The sequence below is a fragment of the Epargyreus clarus genome, unplaced genomic scaffold (genome assembly GCF_041222505.1).
Source record: "Epargyreus clarus isolate Ecla_fem2 unplaced genomic scaffold, WU_Ecla_fem_2.2 ptg000011l, whole genome shotgun sequence".
Taxonomy (NCBI): Eukaryota; Metazoa; Arthropoda; class Insecta; order Lepidoptera; family Hesperiidae; genus Epargyreus; species Epargyreus clarus.
Window position 1 is genome coordinate 8,873,391 of NW_027332219.1, and position 19,191 is coordinate 8,892,581.

A 19,191-nucleotide genomic window follows, 5' to 3' on the forward strand; every position below is an offset into this window, starting at 1 on the left:
CTTATCCGGTATCTGGGAGAATCGGCCAACATGTATTTTTCATCCCCCTAAGTGATAAGGGTTGTTCACCCTTAACATTTTTTTATTTATATTGACGTTGTGTTGCCACACAACGTTTGCCGGGTCAGCTAGTTCGTATATAAAATAATCTATTCCAGTCCTGATAATTCCAGATATATGAAGTTTTTCCTAGGCGTCATAACATTTTCTGGATTAAACTGCATTCAATTTAGTTGTTTGTTCCCTTCATGGTAGTTTTATAGGATTATCGAGGCCAGAAGTGTTTCTAAATTGTACTAGTGTGGACTTGAACAGAGAAAAAAATAAATAGGAAGTAATGTTTGGAAGTCATAGACTGGAATTAAGCAACAATACGGTAATTAAAAATTTAAATTATTTTTTATTTATGTAAGTGATAGGCTTGTTGAAAAGCTAAATCGAATAGTCTGATGTTCGAATTCCACGCACGTAAATTTCGTACTGGTTATGTGCGTATTAGAAATTAGTTTGCACATGTTTTAACGGTGAAGAAATATATGGTGAGGAAATCTACATACCAGAGATTTTTTAAAATTTTTCAAGTGTATATGAAGTCTACCAATCAATACTTGGTTGGTGCGGTGGACTATGAACCTTAATCCCTCTCACTTTGAGAGGAGACCAAGTTAGTCCAGTAGTGGGACAGTGCCTCTATACCGTCCATATTGTGTGGGGCTAGAGTGTTGACGCCTTTTTTACATTCTTACATCTATAATTAATAATGAAACTTTCAAATTTGATTATAAAAGAACAAAAGTTAATAATTTCTAATATTCAGAATTTGTCTCCTGGTTCGGTAGACGAAAATCGATCTCTGGTTAGAATTATATAGATTGAATATAAAAAACAAGCGATAATCCACTTCAAAGTTCTAAATCGCTCAGATCTAAATTCTAGATCTTTTCCTAGATTTATCCGCAGATCTGTCGCCAGATCGGTCAGATTACACAAGATAACATGATAGCGTGTAATAAAATAATAAAAAAATGTGAGCCGTCACGGGACGCCTGGCAGATGTGAAACATCGACATTATTTTGTAAAAGTAATATGCAGAAAACAACATATTGTGATAGGAACTAAATATGTCATAATGATAAAATAAAATATTACGATTTTTTTTCAGATAACGATGACTATTTATTGAATTCGATTGCGCACGCGTCGCCACACCGTACACACTACTGCATATAAACTGTATATATATACGGCATGCGTCGCCACGCCAGAAATCGGTTTTACGTGCGGCTATAGATGTTTCACATCAAAAATAATAATTTTCCAGATAACGATGACTATTTATTGAATTCGATTGCGCACGCGTCGCCACACCGTACACACTACTGCATATAAACTGTATATATATACGGCATGCGTCGCCACGCCAGAAATCGGTTTTACGTGCGGCTATAGATGTTTCACATCAATAATTTGGGTCATTGTTGTGCGGGTCAGTTACGGGTCAACATCTACAATAGATATAATCGTGTACATTTTGCCGATTGTGTAATACTATGGTCTGATTGTTTGGTTTGATGGCCAACCTTGGGCCCATTGTATTGATAAAATTTCTATTTGTTCCCATTTGGTTGTAACTTGGGTTGATAATGAATTGATTTGAAGGTATCTAAGTTTTTAATATAAAAATGGAGTCCACCTGATGGTAAGTGGCTACTGCCGTAGACATCTGCAATCAGATCCAGATAAGTTTAGATTTTTACCTGAGGTCAGCAAAAGATACGCCCTTTGAGGACTACGTTGAAATGCCTCGTAAAAGAATGCCTCTCTTACCACACCCATCAAACCAAAACACAGCAGCGCTTAACACTGCTGTTATTAGGGCGAGATAGGTTAGGCGTTGTTGCCGCCGGAGTCTAACCACAGAGGGTTCTAGCACCTTTGGGTCTCATGCCTTCAATATTTTCGGTTACTAAGGTCATCTAAATTAAATTCATTTTTTTTTATAATATCAGAGTAGCAGACGAGCATGCAGTCCACCTGATGGTAAGTGGCTAGGTACTGCCTACCATGGAGATCTGTATTCAAACCCAGATAGGATTAGATATTCCTACCTGAGGTCGACAAAAAATGCGCCGCTATCGCCTCGGAAAAGTCTTTCTCCCTTACCACACCCTTCAAAACGGAACACAGCAGCGCTTAACACTGCTGTTAATAGGCAGAAATAGGTGTGGCGGTGGTGCCGCCGCAGCCGAACCTCAAAGGGTTCTACCACCTTTGGGACATACATACGCTTGAAAAACATTACCTTCCATAGTCGGATAAAAAGTGTGTGAAGTCTGCTAATACGCACTCGACTCAACCTCGCAACTGAATTTCAAATCAGTTAGCCCAAACAAGTTGAGCTCAAATTTAAATATACGTAAAAGGAGCTGTCATTCAAAGCCGGCGATACATTGGCGACTCCTGTGGTGTTGCAAATGTTCATAGGCGACGTTGACTACTTTCCATCAGGTAGCACGATTGCTTTATCGTTTGGCTCAAATATAAATAAAAAAAGTTTGGTTTGGACGAATGTATGATGAGTTTAATGACGCTAGTTTAAATCCAATATGTTGGTCGTCACAAGGTGGCCGACTAATTATTATTTTTTATGTAATAGATTAGTAAAGATTACTCACTTCTAACAAAGAAAATGTACCCAGTTTTGATAATTGAAATAGTTGCGTAAAAAAGTTTTGCCACATCTCCGTGCTAAAATGTCCCTAAAATATTTGAAATAATTATTTATTTATTATGTAAATTACGCAGTATTAGTTATTTATTCGTAAATTTTCTCTAAAAATTTTTTTATTTGTCAAGAATTCAAAAAAGAACTTACGATTCAGCCGTTTGTGGCTTCATTCAATTTCAAGGCGGCGAAGTATCTTTACTAATCTATGGCAAATTCATGATATATCAAACGACATTTTTATCTAAAAGAAAATAAAAAACACTGTTACTAATAAACTTACAAAATATTTTATATTGTATTTTCTTGTCAACAGAACCAAGTGCTGACTACCCTTGTAATGGTCCTGTGCATCGCAGTCACGGTGAGGCCTACAGAGGCCAGGCCTCCCTGGCTAGCGCCTGGCAGTGGGGTCTTCACGGAGTCCGCTGCGTGTCACACTGATGTAGGTATTTTGGTTAATCTAATAGAAAACCATGTTTTGCTGAGCTCGTAGGTTCGATTTTGAGTGCACGATAGTTGAGTGTTTTAGATAATTTTTTTTGAAAAAAATATTAACACTTAAATTGCCTTGGGTTCGATTCCCGGTTTATGTTTACACGTCATCTTCCAGTTAGTTGATAGTCCTTACTGCAGTTTGTACCTTACCAATATCATATTGAATGCTCGGTTATTATTTCAGATTTCTAAATAAATCGTTTGAAATTAATGAACGCTAATATTGGTCCCATTATTATGGTGTTTTACTTTGTTACTTGAAATTCAAAGAAAAATGTTGTGCCAAATATTTGTGCCAACATTGGCCCAACTTGCTACATGTATTTACGCCTAACTTTGTTCCAGGACGAGCTGTTAGATTTGTGCCAACGTTGTGCCAAGCTCACCAAATCGAAGCTGGCGTACCCAGCGTGTTGCTCCACGGATCTCACCGCTCGAAAATGGTGTTCAGACTACGTTTACTTTGGACGAGGGGCATATGACTTCTACTATAAGAATAACTGAAGAATTAGCTAAACGAGGTCTATTTCTTTACCTCGGCGTGGTAAAATTTGAAACGTGGCCCGCGTATCGACGTAGGCGAAAATAAATAGACTATTTTGGAATTGATAAGTCTGAATTGTATGCGATGTGCTTATTTTTTGAAGATTGACAAGATGTAAGCTTTCCTTTTAATTGAATGTAACTCTGGCATTACATTAGATCTATTGCACTTATGTTGTGCCAGAATGTGTTGAGTTAGACTATTGTGTGTTTGCTGGGAAAGTACATTGTTTGTCTGATATTGCATTAGATTTATTTCACTAATGTTATACCAGAAACAATGATTTAAGATGCATATTTTCCGTTACGGTTACAAGGACAGGACTGATGCTAATTGACTGGATTACATTAGATTTATTTCACTTATGTTATACAACAAGGTCTTGAGTTGTTCTGTTGTGGTTGTAAAAATAGAGTACCGATTGCTGATTGGCTGGCATCACATTAGATCTAATTCACATATGTAATACCAGAAATTTTGTTTTTCAACCACTGTTTTCCAAAAATATGTCTGTGCTGATTTTCCGGAAATAATTACAATTCAATTATATTAGATCTATTTAAATCATGTCAGTCTATTTATTTTATATGTCTATGGTCGCCGAATAAAATGTGTTCATTATTTTAATTCGAATAAGGACTAATTTTGATGTTTGATCTACTTAACATCTATGTGTACAAATGTGTTTTAGCTGCTGTAAGATGTTATATTGTGCAGTCGAACCAATAAGGGTTCTTGTTTTTAAGTTTTATAATAATTGTTATATTATAAAAGTAAGTGAAAGACTGTGTTTATTCTCTTCCTTTTATCCTTGATACTACGATTTCTGATGATAAAATTCGTCAATTCCGATGATTCTCATAAAACGATACTTACAGATCATTGGAGTAAGTTAAACAATGCATAGAAAATTATAAGAGTTTGTTTGTAAATGTAACGTTCCTACACAACTAGCTCCACATTAAGATATTTCCTGTGACGTAGGTCACCATGACATCGTCCATATGGCAAATATGTACCTCATGTTGAAGGTGAAATAAAAAAAAAATCCAATAAAAATCCATAAATTAATTTATTAACACTATCTGACAATATTATAACAAGTTGCTTTATGTACAAAAACTTTAACATTTAGTTATTTTCGTACTGGGAAGTGACATACACGATACATTAAAGTGGAAAGTGACACTTCCATAATAAACGACTTTACTAATTAGAATTGAAAATAAAATATTTTTTCGTTTAAAAAATGTTGAAATTTATTTCATTTAATTATTCATATTTGAATCAAATGAAAAATTAATTCGGTATAAGATTGCAATAGGTAATAAAAATAAGTGCAAATAATATAAAATAAGTTGTTTTCGTTTGTAGTTTCATTTAAAATTAATATGAATCCTAACAATGCGCCTATATGTTCGTACTTCATATTTACATTAGTATGACAATAAAACTTACAGCTAAATTGTTTAGTCTCACAAATATTTTTAATTTAATTAACCATAGTTGAACGGACCTAGAAGCGTTACTATTGAAGATTTAAAATGTCTATTCAAAATTTACATTTCTCAATTCATTGGAACTATGAAGAATACGACTATTAACAATCGCGTAAAACTTTGAACAGACATTTTCGAAAATATTAGAAACAGTACACATAATCAGACTATTATCACAATAATAGAAATATTTGTTATTTTATTTCAATATAATTATTTAAATAAAGCGTTGTTAAAATGCAGCTTTCGTTCACAAAAATAAAACTTAAAAAGATCAATAATATTCGTTGAAATAAAAATAAATGCCGATTTTCAAACGGGCCGCACAATATGTTTCGAACACACAATCTTCTAAACTTGCGCTATCTTAATCTTATCCTTTTCTATCTTTGGATATTTTTGAGATTTGTCCGCTATACAATAAAAGATATTAACACTAAGTTTTACACAGATACAAGGGCTTCGATTGTAGTAATATTTGGATTTTCATTTTAATAGTGACAATTAAAGTTCATGTAAGAATTAAAATATATTATATAGCTGTACTATTATATAGCTGTACTATTATATACCTTATTTAAACGTTACTCACATTTTAAGGAATGACTTTTAAAAATATTAATTATTTAGTTTTTGTAATTTACATTTGTTTTCTTTCGGGTTCAGGCAAATCAAAAATCGTAGAATAGTACTATTTGCTCTGTCTTATAGTACTCATAAGTACTTTTTCTTTGGAAGTTTTAAGCAGATCAAAAGTCTATAAAGTAGACCAACAGTTCCATGCATTGTTATTTGTTACATTATATTCCATAGAAAATTCCAAATATTCCTGCAATCCAGTGAAATTAACTAAAATCTGTGTACTTTCCCGCTTGGACGGACAGTTGTAAATTTCTAACGGTGTTGTTACCCTACTGAAGCGTTGCGTGATGTTGAAATTTGTGACTCAAAAATAATTACAATTAAAATAAATTTTAACTTTAAACACAATATCTTAAAGTACTACTCATTAACATTTTCTAACATTGTCTTGTCCGTTAAAATGAAATTTACATTATGCAATTAAATATTAAAATGTATCTTTGAGCCACAAATCATTCATAAAATCATTCTTTTACCCTGTTCAAGGTAGAGCCGTGATTTTTACTTATAAACCAGTAAATAAATACAGACATTATTTTCACTAAAATAATCAATTATTTACCATTAAAAAAACGTCAAAAATAATAAAATAAAATAAATATTGGTTTCATGCATATTTTTTAAATATTATTGGTTCCATAATTGAATAAATAAGAATAAAAAACTGGTCAGAAATGAGTGCTAACATAAATTAAATAATAAGAAAATTAGCGATATAAAAAATGTAAACAATAAATACGAGTAAATTAGAATTATTTTTGGCCGGCATGTGAATATTAAGTTAAGAAATAAATGAAATCAACTCAGAAATACTAGAACACGTACATAAGAAAACTACATTTATTTACAATATTATAGTTCGACTACAATACGCTAAACTGTACATCGGTGTGGCTATTTCATTTATTTTATGTATATTTAGTATTATAGGTATGTGCATTTTTACATATCAAAATTCCTTAGTCATTTTCAAGAGGCGTGGTAGGCGATTTACACTAAACTAAATTAAGTACTTGGTTCTTAACAAACTAAAATTTGTGGTCTGATATAACTAGAATACATTCGTTAATATTGTAGATATTTTTATGGAAAAAAAAACAAATATTATATGTTATGGAGATTTTTCACCGCTTCGTAAACAGAATATCTTACGATGAGATGGTAGGTAAATTCTATAAAAAAGTTCTTTTAAAAATTCTTTGATTTTTTTTTTAATTCTTTGATTAGATTCAATCACACGGCAAAGTGCCAATAAATGAATCATGAAATACATATTATCGTTAAATAGCGTTTCGAACAAAATAAAATATTTAATCTTTCAAAAGATAAATACGTTATGTAAGAAAAGTAATAAGGAAACATTTAGGTTATTAAAACTAAATGTAGCGATTACATCACTATGCGTTTTTGTTTTTAAAATATGCCTTAGTGTAAAAAAGATTACAATATTTATTCACGTGTCAATATTTTCCTTTATTAAATGAGTTGTGTAATTTAGGGAACCTAATTTAGAATAGTGTAAATTCTACATTACATTAAGCGATCCAAGTCATTTATTTCGTATATAGTCCTTGTCAGGTTAACTTTTACCTTTTACCATTAATAGGAAAACAAAAGTTCCTTTTCATGCGACATATTCTGGAGTGACATTGTATTTAATAGGATTTAAAGAATAGTCATGTATTTTTATTTTGTCGGATTTTCCTTATGTTATTACGTTTTGTCGAACAAATCTTTTGTTACTTCGTTTTGTCGGATCGAAGCAAAAAGGATGCGACAAAACGAAGCAACATTATTTTTGTTGCTTCGTTTTGTCAAATCCTTTTTGCTTCATTTACAATATTTAAAATCCTATTAATTACAATCACAGCATATCATCCTCCGGGTGGTCTTTCTCGTAGATTTCCTGCATTTTCTGTTGGTTTTTGACTTTTTTCATCTGCGCGTAGATGGAGGCTGCTTTGTAGTTGATCGGCCCGTAGTCCTTCATGTCAGCGTCTGCGTAGATGAACTGATCTTCGGGCCTGAACGGCTGTGGAGAATAAATAAGCTTTATTATCTCTTTGTTTTTGTTTTATTCTTTATGGACAAATATTCATTAGCACAAACAGTAGATTGACAGATAATGTGCCATTTTTGTAATAAGTAGATAGTAAATAAGTTATATTTTTTGATAAAATTGTTTTTTTTAATACATTGTAAATAATGGTTTGAAATTAGAATTATTTATTGTTTATTGATCGCTTGTAGCGACAGTCATCTACATCCTTATCCCTCAACTAGAGAATTATATAAAAAAGACCTCCGATTGCTTAAAAATTTGCTCATGTTACTCCCACAATTCCTATGTAATGATGACTTCATATGTTTCATATTCACAGAAAAAAGTCCGTCAAGCCGTTGGGGCTGTAGGGCGGGCCAAAGAAGGAGACATTACATACCATTCTAGTATAAAAAAGTAGGTTAAATAGTTTAAAATACCTCTAGGCTACTAATCATAAATTGACCTATGATTTGTAATCTTCAAACTAACAAGTTTTATTTATTTCTTAATTACTTCTATTAATTACCTTCTTTATTTTTACACAGGTTCTAAAATTGAGGTCAGATACATTATCATAAAGTGCAGATTAAATTAATAGCCTTCGAATTTCTCCTTACTGATTGGTTTTAAATATTTCATTTTATTACTCACGCACACAGACGTCAAAATACGTACATAGAGTGGGCGTCAACCACGCACACATCAATATTGTTTTCTTTCTCAAACATTGTTTAAATAATATGGACGGGGCATGTGAATTAGGTAAAAGATTACTTGAGGTCACGAAAATATTTATAGTTCCGCTTCAAAACAAATGTAGCCAGTGATATTAGTAGTTGTTACTCGGCCTCTCAATCGTCCGTGGGTCAAACCCAGGCACCTATGATATTTCTAAGTAAAAAATAAAGACGCTGGCGGTAACGTAAAAATTTACTTAAGATTTTTCTGATCTCCATAATTGTTTTATGAATATTATTATTTGCTCGTTGAATTGCGTAGAGCCCGGTGGCTTATATATAAGTCGTAGCTTATCTACGTTGTAAAGCAACGTCGCCACTATGCGCGCTGCCGTGCTTCTGAGTACGGTAAGTGGACGGGCACTAGAGTTTAAAAACATTCGACACGGGTTGGCCACTAACCCGTAAGGCGTTTGTCCACCGCCACCGTCACCGAAAACGAGATGACGGTGCCGAAATAGCGGTACATACATTTACTATAGCCGCTTGTCCAGCGCACGTTTGTCACCCGAGCACCGTAAACCTTGCCGCCAAGATTTCGAGTAGATCGGCGTGACCGCTAGATCGCCACCAAGATTTTGAAGAGCCGATGCACTGGCAATATAAAACACGTTTAAACTTGTCCATATACTGCCGTCACACGCTTGACAGCAGGAACAAACTAAACCGACGATATCGGTCGCGGTGAAATAATCTCGTTATCGGTATCTATTCGGTAACGGTGGCGGTGGACAAACGACCGTACTCTTTTCCTACCGATCTCATAGGAGCAATGTGGTATATTATGCTACAGTCTCTCTCCGATGTATAGAGGGAGCCGTTACAGCGAACACAAAAGACAGCTTTTTTAGTTAAAGTTATAATTTAAATTGTTATTTACAGGCTATTTCACATATTATTTAGTTACTTCACAAATGTTATTACATAGAGCACCTACAGTAATTACATATATTATATTGCTTTCTATGTTATTACGATAAATATTATATAAGTAGTATACAATAATACAATATATTTACATATAATATAAATATATACATATATTACCAATATGATACACTTGTTATATCATTTATATTTTAGGTGTCATGAATAAAAACAGTAAAAGAGAATAAAGACATCTATATTCAAAATTTTTATATCTCCCTTGCCGGGGTCGAATCCGGAACTTTTTAGCAGTTAAGTATAGTTATAGCTGCGACTTTAGATTTTGCGAAGAAAATTAGTTTGCAAAGCATATTAGGAAGCGATCGAAATGAATTTTGAAAATTACCTTTTTAAAAAATGTACGTGTCACTCTTGGTAAATCGTTCCTAGAAAACAAAAATACAAAACTTCACAACATTGCAAATTACATGCTTTACAAAAAGCATTATTGAAGTAATACTACTTTATGCGTGAATTCAAATAAAGATAAGTATTTTTTTACAGAAATAAAGTTTAATATATTTTTGTAAAATTTAATGAAGATAGTAATAATAATTTATTTAATATTATTAAATATTTCGTAAACAACTGAAATATTCATGAATGAAATAAGAAAATAATTAGTGCATAAAGTAAAATAGTTATTATTTTTTGTACCATAATCTAATAAATAAATTGAACATATGTAATAAATATGACACATTTATTTTAAATAAATGTTTTTAATACATAATATCACAATCGATAAAGGAAGTCTTACTTCAACAGCGCGTAAAGGTTACACGAATTAAATATATGATATAGCCAATTTAATCGCCAATTTAATACTATATATATATATAAAAATTATCTAGTTTAAATAATCTTACACACTTATTTATTTTATTAAAATAAAATAGAAATTCAAATTTGGCTTTTATGAAGAGCAAAATTTCAAATTCAAAGTTTGAAAGATGTAGGTAAGTAAGATTATAATTTTAAACATAATTCTATGAAGAGAAGTGGAACTTCTAATATTAACACGAGTAATTTAATTCTGAATACTAAAAAAAATTGGGTAAAATAAAAATATTACTAAATTTTAAATACTAAATATTTTCTTGAAGTGGTTTTATTGGTACGAAAATATTTATTTATTTATCTTATCTTATACAATCTCACTTACAACTAACCTTACAGGGTAACCTAATGCGTTAGTTTAAGTTACAATTAGATAGCTAGATAAATTATTAAAAGTCTCGGGTTATTTGATGTTGGAGTAGTAGACGCCTTCTGACTCCGTGTACGTATACTATAAAAGTGTGTATGTGTGCGTGAGTGTACCAAAAATCCTTATCCTTATCCTTACTAATATTATAAATCCGAAAGTAACTCTGTCTGTCTGTCTGTCTGTCTGGTTGTCTTTTCTTCACGCCTAAACCACTGAACCGATTTTAATGAAATTTTGTACAAAGATAGTCTGAGACCCGAGAACGGACATAGGATAGTTTTTATCCCGGAAATCCCACGGGAACTAGGAATGGCGATCTAAGATCGATTAATCGGAGAATCGATCTTTTGTACCAAAAAGTCGATTATTTTAATCGGAGATGGTTGCAACATTATATTTGTTTATATAGATTTATTGGGATTATATTAGGGGTGGCGATTCTTTCCGAAAAAGATCGATTTTTGAATCGATTCGAATCGAAGTGCAATAAATCGATTCACAAAAAAATCGAGGCCCTAAGAATCGATTCTATCTTCGATCTTTTTCGAGGATAGCGAAAAAAAAAGGTTATCAGGATCAAACAAATTATGTCAGCAAATCCGTCAGCAAATCCTTACTTCCTTACTATAATCCTTACTAATATTATAAATGTGGGAGTAACTCTGTCTCTTCTTCATGGCTAAACCACTGAACCGATTTGAATGGAATTTTGTAGAAAGATAGCCTGAGACCGGATAGTTTTTATCCCGGAAATCCCACGGGAACTACGGATGGGATGGCGATCTGATATCGATTAATCGCAAAATCGATGTTTTGAACCAAAAAATCGATTATTTTAATCGATCTCCAGTAATGGTTTGATTCAGTGAATCGATCTTTCAACCCAGAAGATCGAAATTCGATTTTTTCATAATTTACCTACAGTTACTTTACTTATCCATGTTAGTCGATCATCTATCTATTTATATAAAAATGAATATTTGTCTATATACATTTTATAAAATCGGAAACTATGCATTTGATCAAGTGATGATCTTTTGCAAAGTTGTTGTCCAAGAGCCCACGAAGGTTTGGGAGTTGGTAAGACCGACAGATGGCACCACTGTCATTCCAATGAAGGTACGAATTTTCTGTTTTATGTATGTCATATTATATCTTTAAAATGCGGGCGCAGTCGCGGGCACCACTAGTATACTATAAAGCTGTCATTGTCACGATTTCCATACAAAAAATTTCATCCTGCTTCACACCGATTCTCGGATTGACTGACGTTTGACTTTTATTTCAGAAAAACGTCATACCAATTGATAATAAGTCGTGGATGACACTTTTAATTCACATGTCAGGTTACTACTATTGTATAGTTAAATGTCTTTGTACCTTACCTAATAAACTTCGGCTAAATGGTAGAAAACGTCCTAAACGTCCTAAATGTTTTTAAAATTGAAAAACAAAAATACTTGGAACTTAAATGTATTATCTATTGATTATTATCTTATGAAGATACTAACTGCGACGACTAACGAAGATAACTTTCTGCGTTGCTGTTAGTTCAATTTGATTTCATAGAGAAGTCATACTTCTTTGGGCGCTTTATGAGAGAAAAATAAGTATACAGCCGATGGTAAAAGTAACATCTGCTTATGGTCTAATAAGAATTTAAAACAACTTAACCTGTATTATTACGCCACATGATTGTGTTGCTTATAAGGATCAAACTCTGCGAAGTAATAATATATAACAAACTAAAGGAAAAGTCACATTTTAAAGAAAATATATGTTTTTCGTTCACATACTTTTTTAAATTCCTATTTGTCATAATCTGGACAGGATATTTTTAGCTAATTCTATAGCTAATTTTTAGCTAAATAATTAATAGCATGAGACTAATTCAAATCTTCTACTATATAACCCTATATATAAAATTCTCGTGTAACAATGTTAGTTACCGTACTCTTCCGAAACGGCTTTGCAGATTTTTACCAAATTTTATATGCATATTCAGTCTGAGAATCGGCTACTATCTATTTTTCATATCGCCAAGTGATAAGGGTTGTTTACCCTTAACATTTTTTTATTTACATGGCAACACAGCGTTTGCCGGGTCAGCTAGTAACCCTATAATACTCGATATCTGTTTCCTACGTCAAAATTATAGCACATATATTTTTCACACTTTAATTTAGATCCATCGATAAAATATCGTTAGATCTAAGTAATGTATTAATCTGTTGTAATCCATTATGATTACAGTTATAGATTGGAAGGCGGAACCGATTATACTATCGTAATTGTTATTTATTATATGCAAGAGACATTAAGTAGGTGTTATTCGGCACAAAATTAAAATGTTCTTATTACTTCACACGCCGTAGTTTACGTTCAGTAAACTAAACTTCGGGGGAATGAGAAAATTGTATTATATTCTGTCTTACTCTCTACGCTACAGATGATCTGGTAAAACGCTAGTGGAAGAAACCCTTAATCCTACAGATATGTTTGTTACTTTTTGAAATCAATTCATTCAGTTTCACATCACGTTCAATGTTCAATTCACAATCAATGTTTATATTAAGTATTACCTACTGTATATAGATTTCTAAAAGTTATGAAAATTTCTGAATCCTTAACGGTGAGCCAATATACTAATGTACATAAAAATTACACCTCATATCTTAAAATCTATGAAGTCATTTAGGCTGTATGCCAAATAATGAGACAAACATTTTGATCGAAAAAAATTATCCTCCTTCTGATCAAGTAGCATAAGCTTTTAAAATCTACCAATCTGCATTTTGCCAATGTATACTTTGGTCTAAGCCCCTCACACTCCTAGATAAGATTCGTATCATACAGTGGATTAGAAATTTGAAGATTATTTTAACAACTCACCTTTAAACATCAATTTCGTGGAACTTCAGAGTGGCATAGTCACTCCTCGGCTGCCGATTCCCTCCTTTACTACTCCTCTGACTACTAGGTACATTATTTTTATAACTATTGTTACTTTCCTTGTTAGTACTATCGACGTTTCCTATGGAATACGTGTCGTATAGATGTCTATTGGAATTGACAGTATTCTTAAATTTTAAATTATGATTACCTAATGCTAAATCGGCGTAAACTAACTTTTTATGTTTAGGTCGATCGTCCTTTGGGCCCATCGTGTTGTAATTCGAGTTGTAATTGTTCTCGGGGCCTAAATTTCTCGTGGAACTTGATATGTAATTGTTTTTAAGGAGTTGTAGGTACGATTTTCTTTCTAGATCGTTATATTCAGGCTCGGGGTAGTCTGGCCGTTGATAGTTATCGTATACGCCTACGCACGAAAGCTTTTCTCTAAGACTTTCAGACTTCTTCAGCCTATTTAATTTTTGACTATTCTTTTCTCTAGTTCTATTCAAAGTTTTAGTATAATACTGTGCCTCGTTCGGCTGATATATTACAGGGCCTATCGTATTGTTGTAAGCCCTTTCTTGATCTACAGGGATTCGTTTATCTACTCTAATGGGTTGGAAGTAGCAGAAACTATGGTGTTTCTGGAGTGGTATTTGAAAGTTCTTTTTATTTTTTCCCTTGGAGCTTAGGTTAGTAAAATGATTGCGCTTTTGCAGGTACTGTTGTTGCTGTAGGTTAGTATTCTGTAAAGAAGATTAATTAGTTAGTGCGTTAAGTTAATTAGGAATTAAATTAATCAAAATAAAGAACAAAAAACGAAAACATACAAAGCTTTATACCTGAGCGGTCTCACCACTAATAGTTAAGTTACTCTGAACAGATTTACTACGTCTAAGGTTTCTTTTTGGTATGGGTTTCTCTGACAATTTTGGTATTTGTAGTGTTTTATTTGGTGTAATTATTTGCTTTTTTGGCAATCCAACTCTGTTTATACCTTGATCGTTGAGTTGATTCACTACTGATTTAACTAAGGAAGTAGATGGAAGTATTATGGATGGAACCATAGTTCTTTTTGGGGTAGCACCTATTATATTTGGTTTTTTAATATCTACTTTTTCAGAATTATATTCATTGTTGGATTTTTCATCATCTGAATCAGCCTTTTCTTTGGCATCTGATAAATCTTTAGTTCTTCGTAGTGTGCTTAAATTACTTTTGGTTTCAGTTATTTGAAATAACCCACTTTTAGATATATCTTCAGCAGACTTAATTGGTCTAACAGGCGCATCCACAACATCAAAAGATTTTGAGTATGAAGTATTTATCAGAGGCATTGACAAATTAACGTATACATGGTCAGATTTAGTTGGTGATGTGAATGGTGATAGTTTCTTCCTTGGTGCTGGTATGGGCCTATTTAGTGAAGTCGTAGAAGCATCAAGCCTAATACTCTCCTCGCATACTTGTATTGAATCAGTTAAGTTCTCGAAATTCTCAACATCACTTATATCTTTAACTTTCATCATGGATGGGTAGTTTTCGTAAATATTGTCTTCATTTGCATTTTCTTGATCATCAGAATCGCAATTCTTATTGTTATTTATTTCGGTGAAATTTTCTCCATATTCAGTATTTGGATAGAATCTTTCTATATTACGTTTTCTAACTATCCTCATTGACTGGAATTTCGGATGTTTTCTATTAACACCTCTAGTGTTTAAAGAGCTGAATTTTCTAGTATCTGCCTCTAGTACTTCCTCGTCGATGGTTGGAAATTGTTTTAAGAAAGACGTTTGCATTGGTGGTAAGTATGGATTTAAAAGAACTGTTTGGTGTAATGGGTACATTTGTTGTATTGGTGACAGTACTGGAATTCCATAAGTTGGTGGATACTGTGAGTTTGATGGTGAAGACATGGGGTAGCTTAAAGCGTTTTGTACAAAGGGTGGGCATACGATCCTTGGAGTAAATGAGGGGTTTGTTGTCAATTGTTTTTGCAATGCCTCTATACCTTTGATTGTTTTTTGATTAGTTTCAACGACTCGGGGTTGTATTGCTTGCACGGGCTTAGTTAGCATGCCAAAACAATACATGAAACAAAAATAAAACAAACATAAAAATAAATGCAAATTAATGTTATTGGCAAAAAATAAAATCAAAAATAATTATAATTAAATCACACAATATAGTTAATACAAAAATCTATGTTTTTTTTTCATGGGCAAAAAGACAAAAGAGTACAATTTTTCATTCAATGTCATTATTATTACTATTAATTATTTTAATATTATTAATGATTTTAAGGTGTCGTTCGTTAATTACGATTCAAATCAAAAACATGAAATATATAATTGCTTGTGTAATACACAAATATCTTATATCACCGTAATAGAGCTGTCATCATTATAACGAGTCTTTGAGAACTTTTTTACTATTAAGTACTTGAATAGTGCCATACATCTTCAGTCCAAGAAGAAACCATGCCCATCAGTAGGAATAATGATGGTAATGATAAAAGAACATTACAAACTGCATCACCTGATTGATTATATATTTCATGTTCGGATAAATATATCTTTCAAGCTTAAACAACACAACGTAGATTGGCATACTAAACGTTATCTGCTGGTAATAATGAGGGTTACCTTATTAGGGGGTTGTTGGAGACCATGGAACGGCAGATTCTCGTAGAGGCCAGGGTTGTCCGCTCCAAGGCTGCCGTTCGCCGTATTATCTACGCCATTCGTAGGTGGGCCTGAGGAGATCAACATGTGTTAATAGAGATATGTGAAGTAGATGACGATTAACGGACATGTTGTATCGGTTGAGATATTTTTATACTTAAAATTTTCTTCAAGTATTAATGTATTCTTGAATTACAAATAGTTATTGGAGTAATATTTGGCAAATATTAAGAAAAATAATTTTATTATTACAACAAGAATTATTTATTTATTTCTTTAACAGTGACGTCACATTTCAGTAGAAGATGAAGGTGTACGAGAAAATGAATACCAATATGAAATGCGATGAAAACTTAACTATGATGTAAAAATCATGCAATACTTACTTTCACCTGGTTTTTTACGTTTCCTTGTTAATCTTGAAGGCTCTTTCAAAGGCGCTACGGCACTCGTCGGTCCCATTCTATCGGGACGTTTAAATGAGACAACTAAAACATGCGATCAATCAAAAATATGCAAAAAAAAACACGATTATGCAACGAAATGCAATAAGCGAAGCAGTTATGATGTTAAAGAAGCTAGATGCATATGCTACGTGCTTTCAGAAATACATACATGCACCTCAATTTCTGAGATGTGTGAGAATGTTAAGTAATTTTGGAAACGTGTGGGATGGATTTTGTCAAAAAATACCAATAGGAAGGTCACTTTTAAAATATATTGCAGAAATAGAAATGAAGTGTATATCACTTCATACATTACTTGTTTGTTCAAAATCAAAATTTGAATAGTATTGCTATGGTATCGTAATTATTTCGAATCCATGGCTATTTCATTTAGAACCTGAGATTAGAAACGTTAGAATTTTGACATATTATTATATCATTGCCATACTATTCTGTTGTTTTATCAGCTGCTTTTATAATTAGAACACCGTTTATAACTCAAACACCATGTCCTTATGATGTGCATTTTAAACGATGACATGTTATCTCAAATATATCTGCTACTTTCCATTTGTTTGATGAAAGTAGGGAGGGGTCTACCCCGTAATCAATCAAGCAATTACTGTTACTCAAAATTTTATTATGAACCCATCCCGCACATTTCTAATAGTGTTAATTGTGAAATGTGTGTTATATTGACAACTACCTCCTTCAGTGACTATGACATTTGGTGTTTCGCTTTGAAAAAACGACCTAATGCGTTTCTTTGGGAGTCCATAACCAGATTTATTCAAATTCATTAAAGACACAGCCCTTTTATTTGATTTGTTTATCTTTTTATATTTCCCACTGTCTTCGTCAGAGTCGTCGCTTTTCTTCCTCCAATGTTTAAGCATCCCTGTTACAACATTTTGTGTATGCCTCCTTGGCTTCCCATTTTTCTTTGAATACTCAGTTTTAGGAGGAGATTTGTCGCTATTTTCCGTGTTTGTATTTCTTTCCAGTAGTCCTAAGTTGCTTCCTTCGGGTTCATTAGCTTTAGCAGCATTTTGAAGCCTCGCTTGATTTTTTGGACTAAGCGTGTGGTTAGAATTAACATGAACTAAAACGCCCGGCTTCAAAGGCCATTTATTAGGCGTTACTACAGTTTGTACTTTATCCCCATCGGTTTTGCGTTCAACTTTTGGAGTAAGCATTTCGTTTGTGGTTTCTGGTTTAGCGACAGATTTATTTGCGTTTATTGTTGCTTCTAGTTGCGATAAGTTCGCTTGTAAATCACTCGTGTCCGATCTCTCATTGAATTTGTTTAGTTCTAAGTTGTGAGGATAGCTTTGCGAATCGACTAGTCTAGTTCTGTCTGATGATTTTGGACTAAATGATAGATTTATACGCGGCGACAAAGCGGGCAAAGCTTGTGATATAATCGACTGGGCTATGGACACCTCGTTTAAACAGCTACCATCCGGACTGTATGAACAAAAACATGAAAATAAACGAATAATGTTAGAAGCATGCGCTCATGATGGAGTTAATAACAATAGAGTTATAAAATACAAAATAGTAAGATGTTTTGTTAAAACCAAAAAGTTTATTTATGATATTTATAGAAAATTGCATATTTATGTCAGTATATGAATACATGGAATAGAATACTTAAATAATGATTAATTACAACATGATTGAAAAGTACAAAAATGTAAATATAGAAAATAAATATAATTACACATATAATAACCAAAATGATATACATAAAAATAAAACAGCAAATGTGTAGCTAGAAGAATGCTTTCCAAATACTCTCCATGCAGTGTAAAATTAATGAATTGCAAATATTTAGTGAAGTACTACTATTTTCAAATTACTACGAAAAATCACACAAATTTAAATACAAAATCTCAAAAAATTAGTTAAAATACAGCAAAAGGTTCACTCTCTGATCACCTCAATATCGAATAAACTTAAAATGATATTTGAAAATTTGAACCCTAAGTCAAAGATAAATTGTTATTTTAGAAGTGTGATACTTAAAGACAATGATTTAGTTAAAGGAGTGTAACGTATAGTTAGAATTATAATGGATATAGAAAAATGAACCTTCTTAAAGTCCCATTGACTTAGAGTCCGATTTTCAAGGAATCATTTTAAGATATTTGGTATTTCTAATACTGAGAGATAATAGAGTGATGAACCTAAAGAAAGAAAAGCATTCTCCATCTATACAAATATAATTAATTCGTTAGTACCTGAACTATTTATTGTAGTCAGTCTCAGAACATCGGGGGTTAGTGCTGTTAGGAACCTAAGCGGAAATAGAGATCATCATAAAGATAGATTCA

The 19,191-nt window shown here is 32.6% G+C and overlaps 2 protein-coding genes across 14 annotated transcripts in view; one reads left to right on the plus strand and one right to left on the minus strand.

Moving 5' to 3' along the window:
• The first annotated feature begins 287 nt into the window (after window positions 1–287).
• Window positions 288–4,481, plus strand: LOC140745770 (uncharacterized). The gene is made up of 3 exons (XM_073077666.1): window positions 288–376; window positions 3,043–3,171; window positions 3,570–4,481. Exons 1-3 carry the CDS (start codon window positions 338–340, stop codon window positions 3,726–3,728), a joined length of 327 nt encoding a protein of 108 aa, XP_072933767.1. The 5' UTR covers window positions 288–337; the 3' UTR covers window positions 3,729–4,481.
• A 2,671-nt stretch (window positions 4,482–7,152) lies between these two features.
• nrm (neuromusculin) overlaps window positions 7,153–19,191 on the minus strand; it is a 524,966-nt gene continuing 512,927 nt past the window's right edge. For 2 of the 13 annotated variants that reach the window (XM_073077932.1, XM_073077931.1), the window contains 5 exons: window positions 19,099–19,154; window positions 16,371–16,480; window positions 14,565–15,791; window positions 13,720–14,468; window positions 7,804–7,941 (listed from right to left, as the gene is read on the minus strand). In XM_073077932.1, coding sequence (XP_072934033.1) covers window positions 13,722–14,468; window positions 14,565–15,791; window positions 16,371–16,480; window positions 19,099–19,154 — 2,140 coding nt within the window. In that variant the 3' untranslated portion in view covers window positions 7,804–7,941; window positions 13,720–13,721. Of the gene's footprint in view, window positions 7,942–9,963; window positions 10,004–13,719; window positions 14,469–14,552; window positions 15,792–16,370; window positions 16,481–16,795; window positions 16,898–17,561; window positions 18,323–19,098; window positions 19,155–19,191 lie in introns of those variants that run through there. The other 11 variants (XM_073077934.1, XM_073077933.1, XM_073077927.1 and 8 more) reach the window with 10 other exon arrangements.

What these genes read in the sequence shown, in the direction of transcription:
- LOC140745770 (XM_073077666.1), top strand. Translation starts at nt 338, where the DNA reads ATGTTTGGAAGTCATAGACTGGAATTAAGCAACAATACG. An exon ending in TGGAATTAAGCAACAATACG is followed by an intron (nt 377 to 3,042) that starts GTAATTAAAAAT and finishes TCTTGTCAACAG; the next exon opens with AACCAAGTGCTGACTACCCT. An exon ending in CCGCTGCGTGTCACACTGAT is followed by an intron (nt 3,172 to 3,569) that starts GTAGGTATTTTG and finishes ACTTTGTTCCAG; the next exon opens with GACGAGCTGTTAGATTTGTG.